Source organism: Dasypus novemcinctus, chromosome 4 (genome assembly GCF_030445035.2).
Source record: "Dasypus novemcinctus isolate mDasNov1 chromosome 4, mDasNov1.1.hap2, whole genome shotgun sequence".
Taxonomy (NCBI): domain Eukaryota; kingdom Metazoa; phylum Chordata; class Mammalia; order Cingulata; family Dasypodidae; genus Dasypus; species Dasypus novemcinctus.
Window position 1 is genome coordinate 118996225 of NC_080676.1, and position 21684 is coordinate 119017908.

General features: G+C 33.2%; 1 protein-coding gene across 15 annotated transcripts in view; it reads right to left on the reverse strand.

Moving 5' to 3' along the window:
* The window catches only part of CADM2 (cell adhesion molecule 2), a 1196245-nt gene that overhangs the window by 262081 nt on the left and 912480 nt on the right, over positions 1-21684 (reverse strand). For all 15 annotated transcript variants that reach the window (XM_058296056.1, XM_058296060.1, XM_058296063.1 and 12 more), the window contains one exon: positions 4280-4429. In XM_058296056.1, coding sequence (XP_058152039.1) covers positions 4280-4429 — 150 coding nt within the window. The remainder of the gene's footprint in view (positions 1-4279; positions 4430-21684) is intronic.

Sequence of the window (21684 nt, forward strand, 5' to 3'; positions counted from 1 at the left end):
CACCGATATGTTCTTCTGAATACCTTCTCTTCCTTATTCCCTTCCTCCCACTATACTTCTTTTCTCTCTCTCTCTTTTATTTATTTATTTATTTTTGCTTTTCTCAGCCCAATATACCATGTTTGTACAGAATTCCAAGCTTAGGGATGCAGAACTTATGTGAGGATTGATATTATTACCCCAGAGATCCTCAATCTTAGCTGAATTTTATCAAAATTTGAGACAAAGTTTAAAAATTCTGATATTCATATCCCTAAAATTCCTTTTTAGAAAGCTCCTTGGGTGATGTTTGTGTGTAGTTAGCTAGGGTTAAGAACCACTGGCAATATAATCTGAGACAGAAACCAGTAGATCTAGAAGAAACCTTCAAGGGTGGTAATCATTTGCAGGAAATGGTCCAATCAGAGACACAGGTAAGCCATACATTTCTGCTATTGTTCTCCTGAGCAATCACCAATTGACAGGTATGGTTCACTCTGGCCACTCTAATGTGTTCTTTGCTTCTGTGCTTGGACTCAGTCACAACTTGGCATTTTTGTTTGCTGGAGATAAACCGAAAGATTGGGGAGGACAAGACAGGCAAATACTAGCAAAAAAGACAAGGGGAGCAACGAGGTTTGTGAAACTCTTTCATTTTTAAATCCTTGCGTTTGACAGGATCTCTTCCAATAAAACATCATTTAGGAAGTGAGCCACTGCATTCTTTGAGAGTAGACCAGTCAGATTGCCATTCATGAAAGGGTTTCTCTATTCAACACCTTCTGTTATTTTGCTGCAACTGCCAATTAGAACCCAATAGAATTATAAATAGTTTAATGTAAAAATAAAAAAACTTGGGATACAATACACACGCACACACAAACACACAATACCTGGCTTTTAAAGTGTAATTCTAAACTGTTATAGCACTTGGGAAAGGAAAAGTAAATAAAACAAGGGCATACTTCAACAATTCAACAATATGATCAGAAGTTTATGGTCTTTTGCAGGAGTATAAAGATTAAGGAATATGTTGCTATATATATTCAAATATAACATGAGTTATCTCTCCATAATTATCCCTTAGAAAAGAGGGGTTTGCCCTATTTCCAAGTATGTCCTCACAAATCTCTTATCACAGGATGCTCTATATTTTGTAAAGGAAGATGAATTAGATCGAACTATCCCAATCTAATTTTAGTTTTAGATCTTTGTTCAGGATAATTTATAGAATCACTAAAAGAAGAGGCAAAGTTGTTTACTATAGATTTTGTAATTGTGCCTCAAAATTGTAGCTGTCACTATAAACATGGCTTTCATAGGTCTGGCTAAAAAGCAATAAAACAAATTGGTATATAGCGGAGGTTGCTATTACACACCTGCAGGATGAATCATCAAAAAATGTTATCTTATAATGTTATAAAAATGCATAGTTGTGACTTGGGACAAATTTCTCATTGATAGTATCATGCACTTTCCAAAAGAGCTTCTAAACAAGATTGTTTTGTTAAATTCTGGGAAAGAAAAAGCAATATTTCTAAATTAATATATTTTATGTTATTAAATAGTTTGCATATAAACAAATTGATGAAATGATATATTACACATTTAACTTTTTCAAAATATTCCTAAAAATCTGTAGTCCCCAAAAGATTATTTTTTTGCATTTATCATTGGGCAAATGAGAAATTTCCTTAAAATTCAAGTCTCCCCAGTCCCCACTTTGAATTGACCAACTGCTATATCTCCTCCCAGGTAAACTTAAAAGTCATTCTCAGGTCCATTATAAATTTTTGTTCCCTCTCTGTTTGTTAAGCGTGTGCTCCTGATGTGTTTCCCCATCTAACTTTGTGAGGTATGCCACACCTCTCTGTTCTAGAATCTGTGGAGATTTCTTTCATGAATTTCAGGTGCCACTCATCCTAGCTACACCTGGCTTATAAAGATCCTTGAAACACAGTAATATATAAGTAATAATAAAAAAAGAAATTGTCAAATCTCAAGTGAATTTTGCTTATGCATTTAATTTGCTTTTTATTTATCATTAACAGAATTTAATTATTTATATTTGCCTTCTCTATCCCAAAGCACTGGAAAATTTAAGATCAAAATATAAAACTTAGAAAATAATAGTAGGGTTAACTAAGGCATGTTTAAGGCTATAAATATATGTTAGGAAAAAGGCTTCAAGCTTTATTTTCTAGGTGTATAAATTTCATTCGTATTGAATATACTTGATATACAAACTATTTATATGGCTATATTTGTGAAATTTAAAGATAAGTAATTCATAAATAAGCTTTATACTCTTGAATAATCTCCTTTCTTTAAAAGGATTTACAAACATTACATTAGATATTCCCTTGTACATTCTAAATTGCAAAAAGACACTTTACAATCTTAATAGTATGTTTGAAAATTTCTATAATGGTATAAAACGACCCTTATTCAACAACATTAAATATTCAATAAACATTAACTAAGAGAAGTCATAAGATCCAAAACATTAATACTATTATTGTGAGTGTTTAGCAGATGAACAAAAAAAATCTCTATGGCTCAAGTCCCTGTTAAATATAAAAGATTGTATATCAAAGATAAATAATAAAATTAAAACATAAAAATAGAGTCACAAACGACTTTAAGTCTGTCTGCCATTGTAATCATGAGACCCTTACATGCTCCTTTCCATATGCTCATGTGTAAATGTGATTGATAATAGTATTCATTCTACTTGTCTCCCAGATAACAAAATAAAACAGTGTAAATAAAAATTACTTATAAATGAGAAAATTCTGCAGAAATGTTAGGGATTTTAACTCTCTTTCCTATTTTTTTTTCTCCAAAGCACTTGTCTTATACCAACGTCCCCTGCAAATAAACTCTATAATGCATTTTCTCTGTGTGATTGTTAATTTTCTGCCTCCCCTACTAGAAAGTATGCCCATTAAGGAGAGGAACTTTTGACTGTTCTTTAATGTCTGGAATAAATGGACCTTAAAAAACATTTGTGGGATAAGCTTTAAGAGGAAAATTTATAGTATTAAATGCTTATATTAGAAAAGAAAAAGGTCAAAAATCAATGATATAAGCCTCTATCTTAAACTAGGAAAAAAAAAAAGAACACGTTAATTCAAACCAAAGAAAGGAAGGTAATTATAATGTCAAGAAAGAACTTAGGAAAAAATATAGAGAAAAATCAATGAAACCAAAAACAGGCTCCTTGAAAAGAGGAAAACAAATTTAAATAAATGGGTTAAACTGTTTATTAATTCTTATTTAATAAGTTTAATTTTAAGCAAACTAATTTTAAATCTAGTATACTTAAAAAAGGGAAAACTATAGCAGTACATAAAATATAGTGAATTTTAAGTGGTATGGAGACATTTATTAGACTATATTTTGACAACGTTTTAATTGCTAATTTATTAAATTAATTTATTAAATGGAATTTATTTCAAATTATCTTATTGTCATCTGTATAGATTAATGAGAAAAGCTGATATTAAGACCATGCTGAGTAACTAATAAAGAAATAAATATTTAAATCTAATATAATTTAAAATTTATCTAAAGCACCAGCTCCATAATTTCATAATAGTTTATGGATTCAAGTTTTTTCTTCCGTGTTAAGACAATGGCAGAAGACTTTGAAATTCAGTGTATATTTTTAGCCTTTGTTTGAATTATGTAATGTGAATTTCCTCACTACTCTAAAAAGTCTGATAGGAATCTATCATCTAATTAGAAATCCCAATTAGTTAATGAAGTTCAATTCAATTTTAAGGAAATACAGTGTCTTACTTAATTTGGTAATTTAGAGTTTCTTAGCATTATTATGGGAATCCTTTCTACAATTCTGGTGTTCAGATCCAATTCACAGGAATAAAATCACTAAACTTTACAAAACTGTATAGTATCTTCCAAATATGTTGAACTAAGTAATAAAAATAACAGACTGTGTTCTAATAGTGAGGAAAACTAGAATGTTCTATCTGTGTACAATATAGCTACATGAATGAAATAAAAAGTTACTGGAGAGAAGATAATCGTTAAGAGAAGACCTACAACTACTTCTGAAACAGTATTAGTCCTGTTTATTTTATTAAAAAGTTGACATAGGTTATCTTTAGTGATTATGACTTGCAAAATAAAGTATTTAATATTTAACATGTTTAAATACAAGCAGCAGCAGTTTGGTAATCAAAAGGAATAATTTGAAACAGCTCAGAAAAATAAATTCATTTTAATTAGGTTATTTCAGAATATGATTAAAATATTTAAAAGAAAATGGATTCACCTTTCTTGTCATCAAAGTACAGAGTCTGTTGAGCTGGATTTGACCACTGGAGGGAGGTGTTATCATTTTGATCAACCCTGCAGGTCAAAATTGCAGTTCCGCCTTCAACAACCGTTACATTCTGTGTTAGTGGAAATTGCCCCTGGCTGCCTAAAAAAGGATTAAAGAAAAGGTTGATTAAATGAAAATTATAAAACGATTAACTTCCCAAGATCTCCATATCTAGATTGGGCTTATTTCTCAGCAAAAATAAAAATTAAACAAACAACAACAAAACTATGAATTCCAAACAGACAGAAAACTAATTCAGAATCCTTAATCAGAAGACAACAGCAAGGATATAACATTAGGCTTCTTTTAATACTCCTTTACATGTTCCAGAAAATCTTCTTTTCCTCCTAAGCACACATAAAGATTTATATTCAGATAGTAACACCACATCATTAATTTCCCTTGACTTTCACTAATTATATAGTGTTGGATTGGATCATCTTTGAAGCAAAGGCACTGGAATAATTTTGGATGAATTGAACTCTTTAAGGGAATTCTAAAGTAGTGAAGGAAGCCCATGCAATACTTTCCTGGTAGCTTTTATAACCCTGCATAAAGTTTGTGAAATTTGGATACTAAAATTTTAGACTCAATTTCTTAGAAAGGAAATAAGAAAAGAATCCTATTTCACCGGGATTTCTTAGACATTTGGCTGTTTTTAGAAATACAAAATGCATTGGAGAAAACAATATGAGTGTTCTTCACAAAGTGCTCCTTGTGTAGAATATCCATTAATCCTTAAAATGATTATTCTAACCCAGAAGAAAAAGACAATATTCTTCTTTGTTCTTTCTGTAGTTTCCTGATTTTCTCCAATGAATATGTATTTCTTTTATAATGAGATAAAACTTTATTTTCAATTGACTCTTTTCAATTTGGATATCATTAGTACCTAATCAAGTTTTATATCTTCCTAAGTGCCATACTAATTTGTAAAAGTAACTCAGGTAACAACTTTATTTAATCAGCGGACACTTATAATAGTTGAAACAAAATTCATGCACAGGGAAACATAATACACAAATTTCACTTGAGTAAGATGATTTGGACATAAGCTTTGCCAATTCTGTTATTAATTATCAACATGGGTAAAAAATAGCTTACTGGAGCCAGGTTAAAATAGTATTGTGTGAGCAAGAGAGTATATAATTCAAAGATAATTTACATATGCAAGAACATTATGATGACTTAATCACATCCATGTACTATATTTCCCTTTTCTCCTTTAGTCTGGTAATGATTCTATCATTACTACAAGCACCACTTGAGGTTATGCTAGAGCTATTGGCATAAAGAATCTTATTACCAAGAAGCCTGTTGATTGGCACCATAAGAGACAGAAGAGCCTGAAGAGGAAAATTTCTTTCCAGACTTAAATGACATAAGCACAGAGGTTCATGACCATGTTATATAATTAAGTCTATCAAGTATAAAGAATTTGATATCAACCACTTTGTCTCTTCAGTGCCAACCACTTAGGGTCATTATGGCAACTCCGGGAGATATCTCCCTGTAATCTTTTGGGTGGAGTTTTAAAATTGAGGTTAGGAGATGTCTGGAATAAATTCTTTGATAGTTGACTTGAAAGTCAACAGGAGCCAGAGTGGGATGTGTTTTGCCTTCAGCTCAGAGGTGACCTCTAACAAGGAAAACATTGGGAACTATCAATCTTGTGAAGTGAGGTGAGGCAAAAACCACATCAGAGAAAATAAGAGCTAAGACAGAAAAAAGGAATAATTACTAGAGGCCTCAGATTAACAGCTCATGAATATGATGCTTAGAATGATCTTAAGGTTCTTTGCTCAGTTTCCCTGTTAGTGACCCAATACAAAAGTTGAACAATCTAAGGGGATTCTTTAAATAATAAAAAACACATCACTGCTGATAAATATACATACTTCATTCCAGATGGCATTTTGACTATCTAGTCATACATAAATAATACTGTCTGCTCCTTTAGAGAGGTGGAAAAAGAGTAGTGATGCTTGCAAAAATTTCATCCACTACATTTGCAAAATAATTTTTAAAACATCCCCATAAGAAAATATTATCCTTCTCATTTCACAGATGGGTAAACTGATATGGAGGTTAAGTGATTTTTCCATGGTGAAACATAATCAATGAATCATTTTAGAATTTGTTCTCAAAGTTCAACATTTTCATTCTCAATTTTCCACAAAGGCTGCTGGATTGTGGTGCCTTTATCATTAATTGTTTAAATGTGAGTGATATAAGAATGAAAAAAATGGATAATCAATTTATCAATGAAAATTTGAATTGCATATCTAGCTCATATATTTCATTAATTTCAGTTATATTATTGAAATCAAATAAGAAAAGATGTCAGTATTAACTGCCATTTAATATATCTCCCAATTCAGGACTTAAATTTCATAATTATTTCAGTCTTTACTTACTGGACCATAGGAGAAAGAAAGTAGTACTTAAGTTCTCCTATATGTCAGGTACTTTATATATTCTATCACCAATACCATGCCCTTACAAGTAGGAGATTAGGACAGATTCTTCCTATCTTTTCCTAACTTGGACTCTGACTTTAAACATCGTGACTGTATTTCTCTGGGACCTGCTGCCTAAAATTCCTGCAGTCAAATAATGTAGCATTTCCTGATATGGAAACAACTCATGTAGAGAAACTACTAATCCTAAATACCCTTAGGGTATGTAGTTTTTAAAATCAATTGAAAAGCCAGTGCTTGTTGTAGCAGTTAAACTTCTCAAAGCTCTGAATTACCTTTGCGCTTTTGGTAAAAATCTGGAGAGAACATGTCAGCTGCTGCTTTTCTCTTATAACTTCTTACTGTTCAAGGTCCCCCTTTAATTCAATCTCAGAGAGTTCAAATAAATTACTAATTTTACCAATTAGCACAGATTAGTAAACTACCAATTTGAGGATTCCTCCTCAATGCATTCATTAAACAAGTATTTTTGGAGCCTCAGCACATGCCATGCCTTGTATTAATCAACATCTGAGAGAAGGATAAAGAGAAAGAAAAGGCTGCTTAAAGAATCTGCAGGCTATCAGAGACTTTAGCAGAATATGTAATGACCAAAAGCAAGGGATAGAAGAAATTCTAAGTATGGTACAGTACTCATTTTGTTTAACATTTACAGGGATTTTTTAAGGCCTGGGTTAAATCCTTGAGACCTTATATTTAAATGATCCTTCCTTGGTGAGCTCACCTCTGTCTTTAATTTTAGAGGAGTCATTCTTATCAAAGAAGTTTATGATGAGATTTAAAGGAAACACCAGCTTCCGATTTGGAATCTTAGAATATGGCTATTTTCCCAGGTCACCTATGACCATCACTTTCCCCCTCCCCTTCTGTGTTGAGTTCCTTTCATTATTTGCATAATTATCACTTTCCCATATTTATCCTGAGCTAATTAAGAGTCAGGCTAAAAGTCATCTTATGTATTCTATCAGCTACATAGCTTAACATTCTGTATTATAGGTGGAAGTTCTCAGTAGTTGCTCATTGTCCAGTGAATGCATCTACAAAGAAGAGTGGCTGACATTTGTAGTGACAGGAGAATGAACAAAGTAAGTCAATTCTGCTGCATTTGTTCTTGGTCAGATTGGAGGGGCAGAAATAGAGACACATTCTTCACTAGAGTAAAATATGGAAAACAAATCATAAAATCCTTAGGGATATATCAATATCTTATGAGATTTTTATATCCACTTAAAAAACTTAATAAGTATAAACAATAAGATATAATAAATGGTAATCAGGAAAAAAATGTATCTAACACCAAATTCAGTACCCCAAACAGGACATGAAGAGAACTGTGTGCAAATGTTGCTCCAGAAGGGAAATGAAATACAGCATACAATAACATTTCTTAAATATTAAGTTTAATAAGCCCTACCTAAGCTCTTTGAATTGGAGTCAACCATTTCAAAGATTCATTTAGATCTTTAAGTTCTATTATTAATATGTGAAACAGCATTTGAAATCAAATGAGAGCAGTTATGTGCTAAAGCTGGCTCAAACCAACTCGGGGGGGGGGGGAGTCAACTGAACCTAAATCTTACCAGTTACATGTTCAGAGATACATGTTGGAAGCTTGAACTCAACCAGAGTGGAAAGATTTTACCAAAGAAATTGGCAAACACTACCAATAAGTGATTTTCCTTGAAGTACCGATTGTTAAACATTTACAGCACATCACTGAAAAGATGACCCTTGATGTCTGTTGTTGGAGTTGTTGCCTAAAATTTAGCATAAATCAGTTATTTTTTCAAAAACCCATAATTTCCAATACAGTATGATTATGTTTTTGAAGTTCTTTTCCTTTGTGCTTTGAATTTTTTCTTTAATTTTTCTCTCTCAAAATCAGTTTTCCAGCAATCCTTCTCTCCTCCCACCCACCATTCTTCAAATAAAAATCCTTCAAATATGATCCCTTTTCCTCTACTGTGTAGATAGTGACTTTGAACAAATAAAGTTTTTCTTATTCAGTTTATTTCTCTCTAACCAGCATCAATGGTTGAAAATAATTTTTTATTTCAGTAGCTACAGAAAAATAATTTGTTAGTTTATTACCGCAAAAGACACATTAACAAAGACCAATTATTCACTATTTTGAAAAGGTGACTTTCTGGCCCTGTCTTTAAATAGCAGAGTGAGCAGTTGCCATTATACCTTCAATGCTTCCAACTGTCATGTAGCTAGGGAGGAAACAGTATAAACTATCACATTCTGTATTAGGAAAACCCAAGTTAAAATTAAGTGAACTGAGTCTTGACTCCTGTTGACCTCAGTTAGGAAAGAACCATCCTTCTCCCATGCATTTCTTGCATGCCTTACTGACTGCTCACCAAAAACGGAGTGCACTTTCACACAGGACATAAAGAAGCAAATTCTAAGATGATGCTCAATCCGACCTTGCTGACAGGCTATGACATACCATCAGAATAGAGAAGTAATAAGCAAAGTAGTAAAGCAAGATCTTTGAAACCAGCAGCACTGGAAGAACAAACAGGTGAAGATATATGCCTGCAAACTTACCCCAAAGCATGGTTCTGCTTCTAAAAATGGAGTCAATCAAGCCTTGCTATCTCCTGAATGGATGGTAAGTGGAGGCAATGTTTTCCTCTATCTTTCATCCTGTGCTAAAGATTAAATGTAAGCCACAAGAGTGGATCAGTGTGCACTGCACATGACTGGTTACTTACTAAGAACAACAATCACCCAAGATGTATCTAGACAGACAAGCAGAGGTTGATACTTTGCACACCTGAGAGGGAGTGCGTTACAATCAGTGATTTTTTCAGGGTAAATTATCTAATGCTTTGGGTTACTTAACAAGAACTCTTACTATTTTTTCTTCCTGAAAATAAGCAAAACTTTCATAAAAGAAGAATCAGATTTTTAAAACAGTGAAGGAGAACAAGCAAAAACAACATGTGAAGAGAATTTAAGGTACAATTTTTCAAGATAAAATTGTAAATATCTGATGAGAGAAACAATGCCACAGATTTTGACCCCGTACATTTGAGATATATTTATATTAGTGAAAGCTCTCAGCTTAGTCTACAAAATTAGTTACTCTAACAGGGATATAGACATTGAATCAATTTTTTTGGTTTGTTTTTAAAATGTTTGTGTTCTGTCAAGAACTCCATTCAAATGCAAAATACAGTTCTCATATTAAGGTTCTATTGTAATTGTTGATACAAAGTATCCATGCCAAAGAGGCCAGTAGATAGACAGTAAGTTAAGGGTACTATAAGATTCAACATAAAATGACAGAAATAGGCAATTAAATTTTGCTTGTTTGTTTCTGAAATATAAAGTTAACTTATTTTAAATCCAGGATTTTTGGATTTTTCCATTTTAACTCCTTTTGAATGCAAGTCAAATTTTGCAAGCTAGGAAAAAAATCACACCAAGCCTCTACTGATCTAGGTACAGTCTTTAGACCTTCAGCTGAATGCCATAATAATACAAGGTGCTAACAATGGGGTTGTAAAATTCTAACCACTTATCTACACTTTTCATTAGGAAATAACCGAAAATCAAGTCCTTAAAGTCATGGTAGAAAGAACATCTTGATTTAAAACTGGACAGAATTACCCAAATCAAATGCTGGCCACCCTACCTGTGAACCGTAACAGAGTTGGCCAAGGACTGATGAAGGGAAAAAAGTGTGTACATTGCAAAAACCTACTCTGAGATCTTAAAATTTCCTGGTTGCTGTCAGTTAGAAAGCAAGTAAACATATTACAGATGCACCCACATTAATATTTGATTTTATCAGTCTTCCGCACAATACAAAGTTAAAGATAAGTGTAGGAGATGCGCTACTTACATATTTCCAAAATAAATTACTTAGTAATAAGAAATTATACATACTACATTTTTCCTTTTGTCACAAGAACAATTTGACAATGAAGACTATTTAAATGAAGATACTTAACTCTAAAAAGGGTAGTGGTGGCAACACTTTTACTACGGAATAACTTCCTGCTGCCCTATACAGTAAACACTGTTTTTCTTCCATGATACAATTCAAAGGAAAAACCTGTCATGACCTTATGCCAGGGCCAGAGGATGAAAAATAAAGCATAGCCTAGTTAACCTAATTGTAACTTCAGTTAACATCTTTGAGATGGACCCATTAAAATCTGTCCATAGTTTGGTTAATTATCTGCACACTGCAGAATTCCTTAGCCATTAGCCATAGTTTCTCCCCTGTGTCTTAAAGCTGGGCTCAGTCCCATCTCTGACTTTTCTTGGGGCTGAGGTGGGTGCTAATATTTAAAGTCTGGAATGTCATCATAGGAGCAACCCCAGTAGCCTTTGGAAGCATAATAGGCCATGTGCAGGTGGTAAAATGGTGAAAACCAGGCAGCAACACAAGGATGCCAATGATCAGGTTGGGAAAGGCTTGGTCTGCTCCCCCCACCCCCGCTCCTGCTCCCCCATTTGCTGATGTAACCCGTAGCAGGAGGTAACCTATAATAATGAGAAAGGCACCCAAATCAAAAACAGCATCATGTTGGCAAGTGCAATTGCCATATAAGGAATCTTAGGGGAGTTTTTTTTTTTTTTTAACTGCAGGTAAATATAACCGCATCTGTGCTGGAGAGCCTTGAGTGTTTCACTTTACTATGGGGATTCTGGTAACCAGGTTAGTATGAGACCACATCACAGCAAGCTGATAAGCTACAGTCAGAACACAGCAGCAGGCTGCAGGTGCTGAGAGCTCTCCCATGCTTGGCAGTTTAGGCATCTTTAGGCATCCAGGCCTTTATGGAACAATTTTTTTTTAAACACTGTACTGGGGATTGAACCTTCGACCTTCTATGTGGGAGGCCAGTGCTCAACCACTGGGTCATATCTGCTCCCCTGAGTTGGTTTTTTCATTTGCTTGCTTGTTGTTTATTTTTTGTGTGTGTTTTTAAGGAGCAAGGGTACCCAGCCAGGACCTCCCAAGTGGGAAGCAGGCCCTCAACCACCTGAACCACATCTGCTCCACCACAATTCATTTTTAAATGAAGTCATATGGTAGCCGGCTGTCCTTTGTCTTCCCCTCAACTATTCTAATCTTTGTGTTCTCTCTTTCTCTTTCTGTCTTTAGTGTCCATCTATTCCATCAACTTCTTTGAGGTATTTTTACAAAGAACCTGCATCTTGAGAAAATTCAAGTTCATTCTTGTTGCTTAAATTAGTCTAAAAATGTATTTAAATGCACACACAGCATGCTATTATTTCCACTAAATTACTGAAAGCATTCCAAACAAATTACATTGGAATGTGAACGTTGTGGCTCAGTAGTTGTGTGGACTGAAACATATATTGCACATTGAAGCCTCCTGGATTGAAAAGGACAGATATCACTAATACAAGCTTATAATTCCCAAGAGGAGTGTGGTAAATGGTTTATTATGTGAGAAAAGAAATTAAAGGAAAACTTAAGACTGACAAAGTATAAGATGTTTCTACTTTTGTAATGTCTTTCTGTTTTTTAGGATAGTTAGAATTCTCTAGTTATTTTCTGTCATCATTTCATTCTAGCTTTTAGTCTTGCCTGAAAAACTGCTTTCCTAGACTCCCACATATGGTTTAATTATCCTTTAATTCTACTTTAGCCTTTAGGATTCTGCCTGCCTTCTTGAGTACAACACCTGGTATCTACCTTCTGTGCCACCCCTTTGCCCAGCAACTGTGGAGCATGGCCATCAATCTGGTAGAGCTTGCCAGTTTCCATAGAGACAGGAAGCACTTTGGAGACATGTGTTTCACTGCTCTTGCCAGACCAAGGCAGGGAAGAGACAAAGCTGGCGGGCAGTGGGTCTTGCAAGGCCAGGAAAGGTTGGAAGGGCTTTCTCCTCCTGATATCAGAGTCTAACCATGCCAAATTGGCAGCTTGCAATCCTGTAGACCAGATTCTGGTGCTCACAATGGCTATTGTGAGCAGCCCATTCTGCTTCCAACTCTGGGAGCAGAAACTCTTGTGCTCTGAAAGCCTGGCCCTAGTCCTTTGTTGGCTTTTGATCCATAACAAAAGGCTCTTTCAGATTTACAGTGAGTGAGTCCCATAGCTCCTGACCCATGGAATCATAGTTTCCCTATAGAAATTTCACCTCTTATTTTCTTTTTCAGAATGTAGCAGTAGGTTTTCCAGTCTACTCATAGAAGACTGCATAACCTATGTGATAACCATTGGATTATTTCCAGAAGAGCTACACAGTGGCTAAGAGTAGGTGACCCAGTTAACTGCATAACCGTATATCAAAACTTACTTCCCTTTACTGTGTCTGTGTTAGGATTTATAATTAGAATTAATTCTTGTTTATCAGGATCAAGGCTAGACCTACAAAAATTTGTAATGTAGGTGAACTTTCAGTGCTTCTCTTCCAATTCAAAATTTTTGCATGTGATTTTTTTACCTCAGTTTTCTCTATTATAAATATTCCATTACAATTGTTCTTTCTATATAACATAAATTGCTCGAAATTCCTTCCATTAATTCTATATTACTAAGCCATATCATTATATTTAGATTTTCCTTAGTTTAAAAAATTCTAAGCCTCAGAATATATCTATAAAATCCTGGGAAATTTTGCATTATGCCTGTTTATGTTCTTTCCCAGTGCTTGTATTACTTTACCGGCTTTAAAAGATTTTTTTGTTTAAAAAAATAAATCTCAAATTTTTTTTTGAACCTATATCTGTACAAAGTAAATTCTAACTAATCTGTGTTTATCTGAAAAGATATTACTCTGCCAAAATGCATAATAAACAAAAAGTTACATATAAACTGTGGGCTTTAGTGCACTAGATTAAATATAAATATATCTAGCTTTAAAACAAAAATAGATTTTCTAAAGAAAACTATAAAATATAACTTTCATTAGTTTCTTCATATTTAATTCATCTCCTGAAATGTTTGAGTTCTATCAAAAATTTAAAAAATAATTTATTGAATCAGCCATATAGCCTTTCAAGGAAAAAAGTGAACTTGATAAATTTTCATGTTTATATTCATCGGACTATTTTCTTCTTATATGAACAAATCTTTAGGTTTTATAATGTGGAAGAGGAAGAAAAGGAAAAAATAAGAAAAGGAAAAAAGCTATGTGTCTCATAAGAAAATATAAAAGAATAAGAGAACCTTTAAACTATTATTTCTATAACTCCAAAACAGGCTTTCATGGTAATTATCATGTGTGCATAAAGTCATTTTATCTTTCTAGAATAATGTTTTCAGGGTGAATTAGCAAGACCTAGAGCTGACTAGCTTTACTTGCTAAGTGATGAACATTTGAGAGGCAGCCTTCCAGAGAAAAGAAATTTATGACACAATCACAGCCTGGTTCACAGTGAAGCTCAATCACCTAACTAAATTCTAAATTGAGATGTCAACCTGGAGGAAATATTCTGGAAAGGAACACACAGATGGTAGGACTCCTCAGAAGACAGGGTGAGGAATATAGTGCTAAGTGTACAATAATCAATCTTCTAGAAGCAAACATCACTGACTGGGTGGGACATAGATGTTTAAAATTGAAGTCCTTGGAGAAAATAATTCAATTTAAGATTTAAGGGGGGAAAACGATACATACATATCTGTTTCATCCAAGAGGTGTTAGAATATGGATATAATTTTAAAAGTATCAAATAATCCTGAATTTCCATATATTTTTAAATATTTAATGGCCTCAAGGAAAACTAAAATTCTTAATAATACTTCTAGGAATAAATTAAAAGAAAAAAATGTAAGCAAATAAAGCTTTTATCAATATAATTCTCTAATCATTGGTAGCCAAAAGAGATTAAAGATTATGAGGAAAATTATAAATTGAGATGATATTTGGATTCTGATATGGCAAGCATAAAATTATATTGAGTATTAGCCAAGTTGCCTATATATTAGTATTATTTTCATTTATTATTCTCTGCAGAGAATTAAAATAATTGCACTTGTACATTATTTAAAGATATATAAAAAATAGAAATGGTTGTTTATTTGAATTCTGAATCTTTGCATTACAGAATACAATAAGACATTTAGAGATGATGTAAGAAAAATTCAGTTGCAAATTTCAATGCCTTTTAATAGATGTATAATGTCAGTTCATGTGCTTATATAATGTTAGTGCTTTCTGAAACTCCTCTTTTACATGTTTAGTGGCTTTTATCATTAAAAGATACTTCATTGTAATTTATTCATTCAATAAATATATATTTCATGCCTAGAATGTGTTCCACAAGGTAGGTGTTTGAATTACCTCTGTGAATAAGATAGAAAATATCCCTCTCCTCCAGGATTTACAGTGTAAAGAAAGGATGAATAAACAAGAAAGCACAGATAAAGAAAGAAAGGCATAAGAAGACGCTAGCATTTCAGCAAAAAACTAAATGATAAAAAGCATATAGCCATTTAAAAAGAGCCTGAGGGCAAGAATGTTGGGGTGAGGAGACCTGCATTCCAGAAAGTATATTAGCTGAGCCGGAGGTGGGAAAGAGGTTAGTCACCTCTGACAACTCCCAATGAGACTGGAACCTGATAAAGACAGCACAAGATGAGGTAGAAAAGAAGGCAAGGGCCAGATCATGCAGGACTTAATATGCCATAGTAAGTTTTACATTTCTCCTATCAATACATACAATGGGAAGCTACTAGAGGAAGGGACATGATTCAGTTTAACCTCTCTGAAGATACTATTTTTCTTTTTCTTTTTTTATAAACATTTATTTTTTATTTATTTCTCTTCTTCCCCCACCCTGCCCCAGTTGTCTGCTTTCTGTGTCCATTCTCTGTGTGATCTGTGTCTGCTTGTATTCTTTTCAGTGGCACCTGGAATCTGTGTCTCGTTTTGTTGTGTCATCTTGCTGCATCAGCTCTCCATGTGGGCGGCGCCATTCCTGGGCAGGCTGCACTTTTTTCACACTGGGTGTCTCTCCTTATGCGGCACACTCCTTGCGTGTGGGACTTCCCTACACGGGGGACATCCCCGTGTGGCACGGCACTCCTTGCACTGTGTGTGGACCAGCTCATCATATGGGTCAGGAGACCCTGGGTTTGAACCTTGAACCTCCCATGTGGTGGGTGGATGCCCTATCCATTGGGCCAAATCCGCTTCCCTATTTTTCTTTTAATTAATCAATATCTAAGATAAATCAAAACTTTTAATGTAGATGGATTACTGTTAAAGTTGTCCCAAAAGTCAAGAAAATATCTAAGAATCCAGTAAGACCTGGGATAATTTATTTGTAAAAGTAACAATATCTTGATATTTAAAATTCTACACTGCAAATAGCCTTCTAGTAAATGGAAAGCCATCTTTTACTGACTTGACCTCTTATTAAAACAGATATGATACCCATATTTCCATATACCCCAAATACTTTGATAAAGCATTTATAGCCCTTCCACTCTAAAATATTATGTATTTGGTAAATTTCAAAAGAAACATGAACTTTGATTTTACTGCTTTTTAAAAATTTTTAAATACATATTTTTATTAGAGAAGTTGTAGTAAGCTTATTAAACAATCCTGCATATTGGACTGAATTACCATACATCAATCCTCCACTAACACCTTACGTTGTTGTGGAACATTTGTTACAGATTATGAAAGAATATGATCAGATTGTTATCCCTAATTATGGTCCATAGTGTACACTTGTTATGTTTTTTCCATACACTCCCTATTATTAACACTATATATTGGTATTGTACATTTGTTATTGTTAATGCTTGTTTTTAAAACTACAGTAGTTATTTTGGAGAAAGGAAAATATTTCTGGTAAACTATGGATGTAAATATTGCATTTAGAACATTTTTCTTTTTCAAAGATATATTTTTAGAGACTAACCATACCATGCTTTCAAATAAATAAAGAGTTCCCAAAAGATTACAAAAATGACGTAACAAAAATTTGCAATTTCCCTGTATATTTTTGCATTTTACAAACTTGATGACCCCACCTTTGACTAATATCATGGTAATAAGTGCTTTTTTTCCCAATAACAAAAGTTTTATCCCCAAGGCACCATTGCTATATGAACCCAAGATGTATAAAGTTGTAGAGAACAGAGACAGACCCTTATTTTTATTATCTAGAAATGTGTAAGATATTGCAGCTATGTAGTGGGCATGAATATTCCATTCAAAATGATATCACCTTACTTATTTAAGTGTTGACTAATATATAGTAATATTTGAATCAAGTTAAAATATTCCCTAAAGAAGTAGTTTCATTTTGAAAAAAAAAATGTAGTAACACGGTTGGTTAATAGCATGTGTTTTCCACTATTTGATCACTTCTGACTGCACAAAGATTTCAATAATGTTGATTTCACCTATCTTGTTCATGTTTACATGCTTTGATGTTCAAGTCCTTTGTAGTGCCACATTAGATCTAGGGGAACATTGCCCTATGTGGAAACTTCTGTGGGAAAACTTGAAAATTAAATTCGATACTTTTATAGATGCTCAGGGATAAATCAGCCCAAAGAATTATACTTTTGATAGGGTAGAGGAATAAGTAATACTGTATTCTCACATTCTTTTTGGAGGTTACTACATGTTAAACTGTTAATTAAAAATTATAATGATTCAAAATATTTTCATGGGAATTATTAAATGAAACTTTAGTAAAATAAGCAGGTGAAATTTCAAACATAGCAACTAAGATTCTGTAAATTTTAGGAATGCTTGATATGAAGAGATGGTCGCAAATGGTAACTTAAAAAACAGAGAGAAAAATCAATGGTCTCTTCACTACAATATTGAAAGTTAAGTGTCAATAGCTGTTTTGTTGCCTTTCCTCTAGAATCAGGAACTCTTAAAATCTTGAATCATCCTTGCACCTCAAGGAATTTTTAAGTTTATATCATGTCCAGTGCAAATAAGAACGGGGGAAGTTGCTATGTACTGGACCAAGATCTTGCATTCCATTGTTGAGATTACCAAATAGTAAATTATCAGTGTTGATTAGATGTAGTTCAACCAGAGAATAGGACTGATTCCATATACCTGAGGAGGCTGTGTGATTAGCAAGGCATAACAGCAGAACGGACTCCATAGTTGCAGACTTCCCTGAGCTGAGATAGTCCATCTTGACCATCTCTAATCTCAGTAAAGAATGACTGTGCATATTCAAAGGCATTTCAGTGAGTCACTAGGTCTCTGTTTGCTGATGGCATTCATGTTGTTCTGCTTGTCTTATGACCTTTGAGTGATCTTGGTGTAGGGAAACGCCTATTGGGTCTCATGGATCATCTATATGAAACCCAGTGTTTTCATGCTGCTTTAGCAAAGTGGGCATTGCAACTATCATATAAGATTAACAAAAATCACATTTTTGCACGTCTGTCCACTGAAGTAAAAGCTCTTTCATTAAGAGCAAAGTAGTCACATTATTCATGTTCAAATTTTTTCCAATTTCTCTTATTCCTTTTCCATATCAGACTGGAACTAAATTGTGACATATTTCATAAATTCTATATATAATTTTTTGCAGTAACATATTTTAATTTCAAAGTTCTAGTCTTGTATGAAACCAAAGATATATGCTATAATTAGATAGATAGGTAGATAGAAATAGGTGATAGAATCTCTCTCTCTCTCCCTCTTTCTCTACATATAATTAAACTGATATATTATTTTAATAATACCCACTATTTTTTGCTCAAATTTATTATCTATTATTGAGTCTTCTTATTTTCAAATTTTCCTGTTGGATAGAATATACAATAATATTAACTAAGTTGTTATTATTAAAATCACTTCCCAATTACCTCTCTCAGACAGGTTCTAATATAAAATTAGCCTCATTATTTGTAGCTACATCTTGTTTCTAATAGTAATAAAAGAAAAACTTTTAATTATTTCTTTTTTACAGGCGGCTTTTAGTTCTTTCCAAAAATTTTAATCAATATTTAGAGGGCATAAGTTTGTCCAATATAGGCAATGAAAAGGATGAGCCACAGATTCAGAAGGCAATTGCAAATTTTCCCAAGTGTTTGGATATTGGCAGCAACAGAGGAATAATTATACTCTTTTGAATGCAGCTACTTTAGTAGAAATTATAGGTACATTGTATATATATATGTATATATGTATATGTGTATGCATATGTATGTATATTTGTTAAAAATCAATAATTTAGTAACATTTCATTACATTCTTTTTTGAAGTTATAAGGCCATTTTTTGGTAAAAAAAAAAAAAGAAGTGGTACTTTTTTTTCAACAAATGTTTTTCTCACTAAAGATAATTAATAACCAACATTTCAAGTTTAAGGGTCAAATTTCTAAGCAAAATACTACATGCATAGAATCTACCATTTATCAAAATAATCTACTTAATGTAAATGTAATCCAGTAAATACTGTTATTGGTTAAAGTTTGAATGTTAAGTACCAACCTCATAATTTATAGTGCCATGATAGTTTCTTGAAAAATATATAATGATTATTTAATGAGGGATTTTGACATGTAATGTACTTCCTTCCTTTTTCTTCATTAGGCTTATGTAGCTCCAGGGCACAGGAAATATCAACTCATATGGCAAGGTTGATAAGCATCAACTCTCCCTGCTGACTTGGACCAGCAAGCTGCTCATGAATCCAGCAGATGTTTCTACTGTCTGGGCCAATGGAAACCTTATGGACTTTTTTTCCTTCATCTCTTCCCAGGAGCAAATGTTAACACAGTAGACATTTGGATGCATGCCAAATAAGAAACAGAAGCGTTGGTGAGAAAGTAGGGTACAGTCCTATCCATAAATTGTGATCATTAGTGGTTTCAATTGATTATTAACCTATTTTTAATGACTTACTTTTGTGCATTTACTACTTCATTTAACTAAATCCCTACTAACCCTTCTGTTTTAACACAACAGCAGTTATTGTAAACCCATAAATCTATTCCTTGATTATGCTAGTTGTTTCAAGATACAACAAAAAAAGATTCTAAATATATAATGTAGAGACACTTTATTCTAATAATTTTCTTAAATGAATGGAAGAACTACAAATCCTCAACTTGCAGATTACTAGATTTAATTTACATTTTGTTGATGTCATTTTGAAAGGCAGCAGTATCAGGCCCATTGTGGATGAGAATTTCCAAGAAAAACACAATTCACAAGGTTAACATTCGTTACTGAATATTATTCTTATTCAAATAAATTTTTAGTGTACTTTCTGAAGAATGCAATCTGAGTAAATTCATATAGCTGTTCTTCATCTCTGCCTCAGTCTCGCCATCCTCAGTTATGCTGGCCTAGTGGAAGGCCCATCAGTTTTGTAGGTTTTTACCACCTATGTTTCAACTCAGCAAGCTTTTTTCTCCAACCACCATACTAAGTTAAAGTGAAAGTTTTCAAAAGAGGTGGAGCTGCTTTTCTTAAACTCTGAAAGTATGTATTTCACATTCTCATTTTTTATAGTGCAAGAGGTTAAATTTTCTGCTGGTAAAGATATTGAAAAGTTAGACAAGAAATTCTAATAGAGGACCAATTAATGTTTATTTAAATTTATTCTGGCATCATTTTCTGAACATCTTCTATGAGTAAGGAACATTAGATGCAAATAAAAAGACATAGCAAAGTGCATAAGCAAACAATAGATATGATAATTATTGATAGGAGTTATTTCAATAAGGTCACCATAAATAGTGTTCTATAATTCACTCAGTCAACACCAAAGCTACATTAAGAGGTTGCTCAGCAAAAGCCTTGCTTTCATTTGTTTCCATGATTGATTTGGAAAGGGCATGTCGTTTTGAGTGAAAATAGCAAAGCACAAGTAGCTAAAAAATGTTGGCAGTATTTTAAAATGCTTTCTGTGCACAGCACTTATGAAAGGTGTGATTAGAAAAAACACATATAAATTTCCAAAGCCAAACTTAATTGAACAGTTTTCCCCTTATATTCTAATTGTGAGAAACTTAATTTTAAATTGGTTCAAGAATTGTGCAGGTATTGCTTAGCTTTGTGAATGATAATAGAAATTCTGGTCCAGAAAGCTAGCAAACATAGCCATGAGACAGAGGCACTGTAGAGATTTAATTTCCTACAGACTATTATTTTATTATTTACAAGCTGTGCAGAGTCTTTTGTTAATCAAGGAATCCAGATGATGGAGATATTATATCTCCATGAAACAACCACACAATTCATGGTTTTTATAATGAAAAAAAAAATCAACAAATAGACTAGCTATGAATTTTTCTATATTATCTTTTGGAAAGAAGTCTATAAAAACCTTTTGAAGGTTTAGATTTAATTAATTTAAAGGTTTAGATTTAATTCCATTTAAAATGGAATAAAAGATTAAACAGTATGCCTTCTACTGTGTTCATACCCTCGTGCAAACCCACATCAGGTAAGACAATCAGAAATATTGCAAGTTATGAAAGAGATGGTAGAATATAAAATCTAAGTGGGGGGACAGGCAATTAACATTCTAGAATGAACAAATCACTCCATTTTAAATTGTCAGTTTAATAATCTGAGCATATATCTGTAATCACAAAAGTATGTTGAGAAAGTCCATAAAATGTTCAGCAATAGCAGTATAAAAATTTTGTGAACTTTGAAAATACCAGCAAAACTTGAAAACCAATCAGATGAAGGCTAGAACACAAAAAAAAATATTGAAAATATTGAGAATGACCCTTGGGTTTCCCACTCTGTGGCAAAACAGATGCTGCAGCCAGTAATTAAGTTCTGGACACCAAAGGAAAAACAGTATACTAGGTAAATTTTGCTGTTTAGCAGGCCCATCCCAAAGCTGAATGGTGTAAATCAAAATCAGTTATATAGTTCATGGTTCTGTAAGATGGTTATTTAAACTGACCTCCATT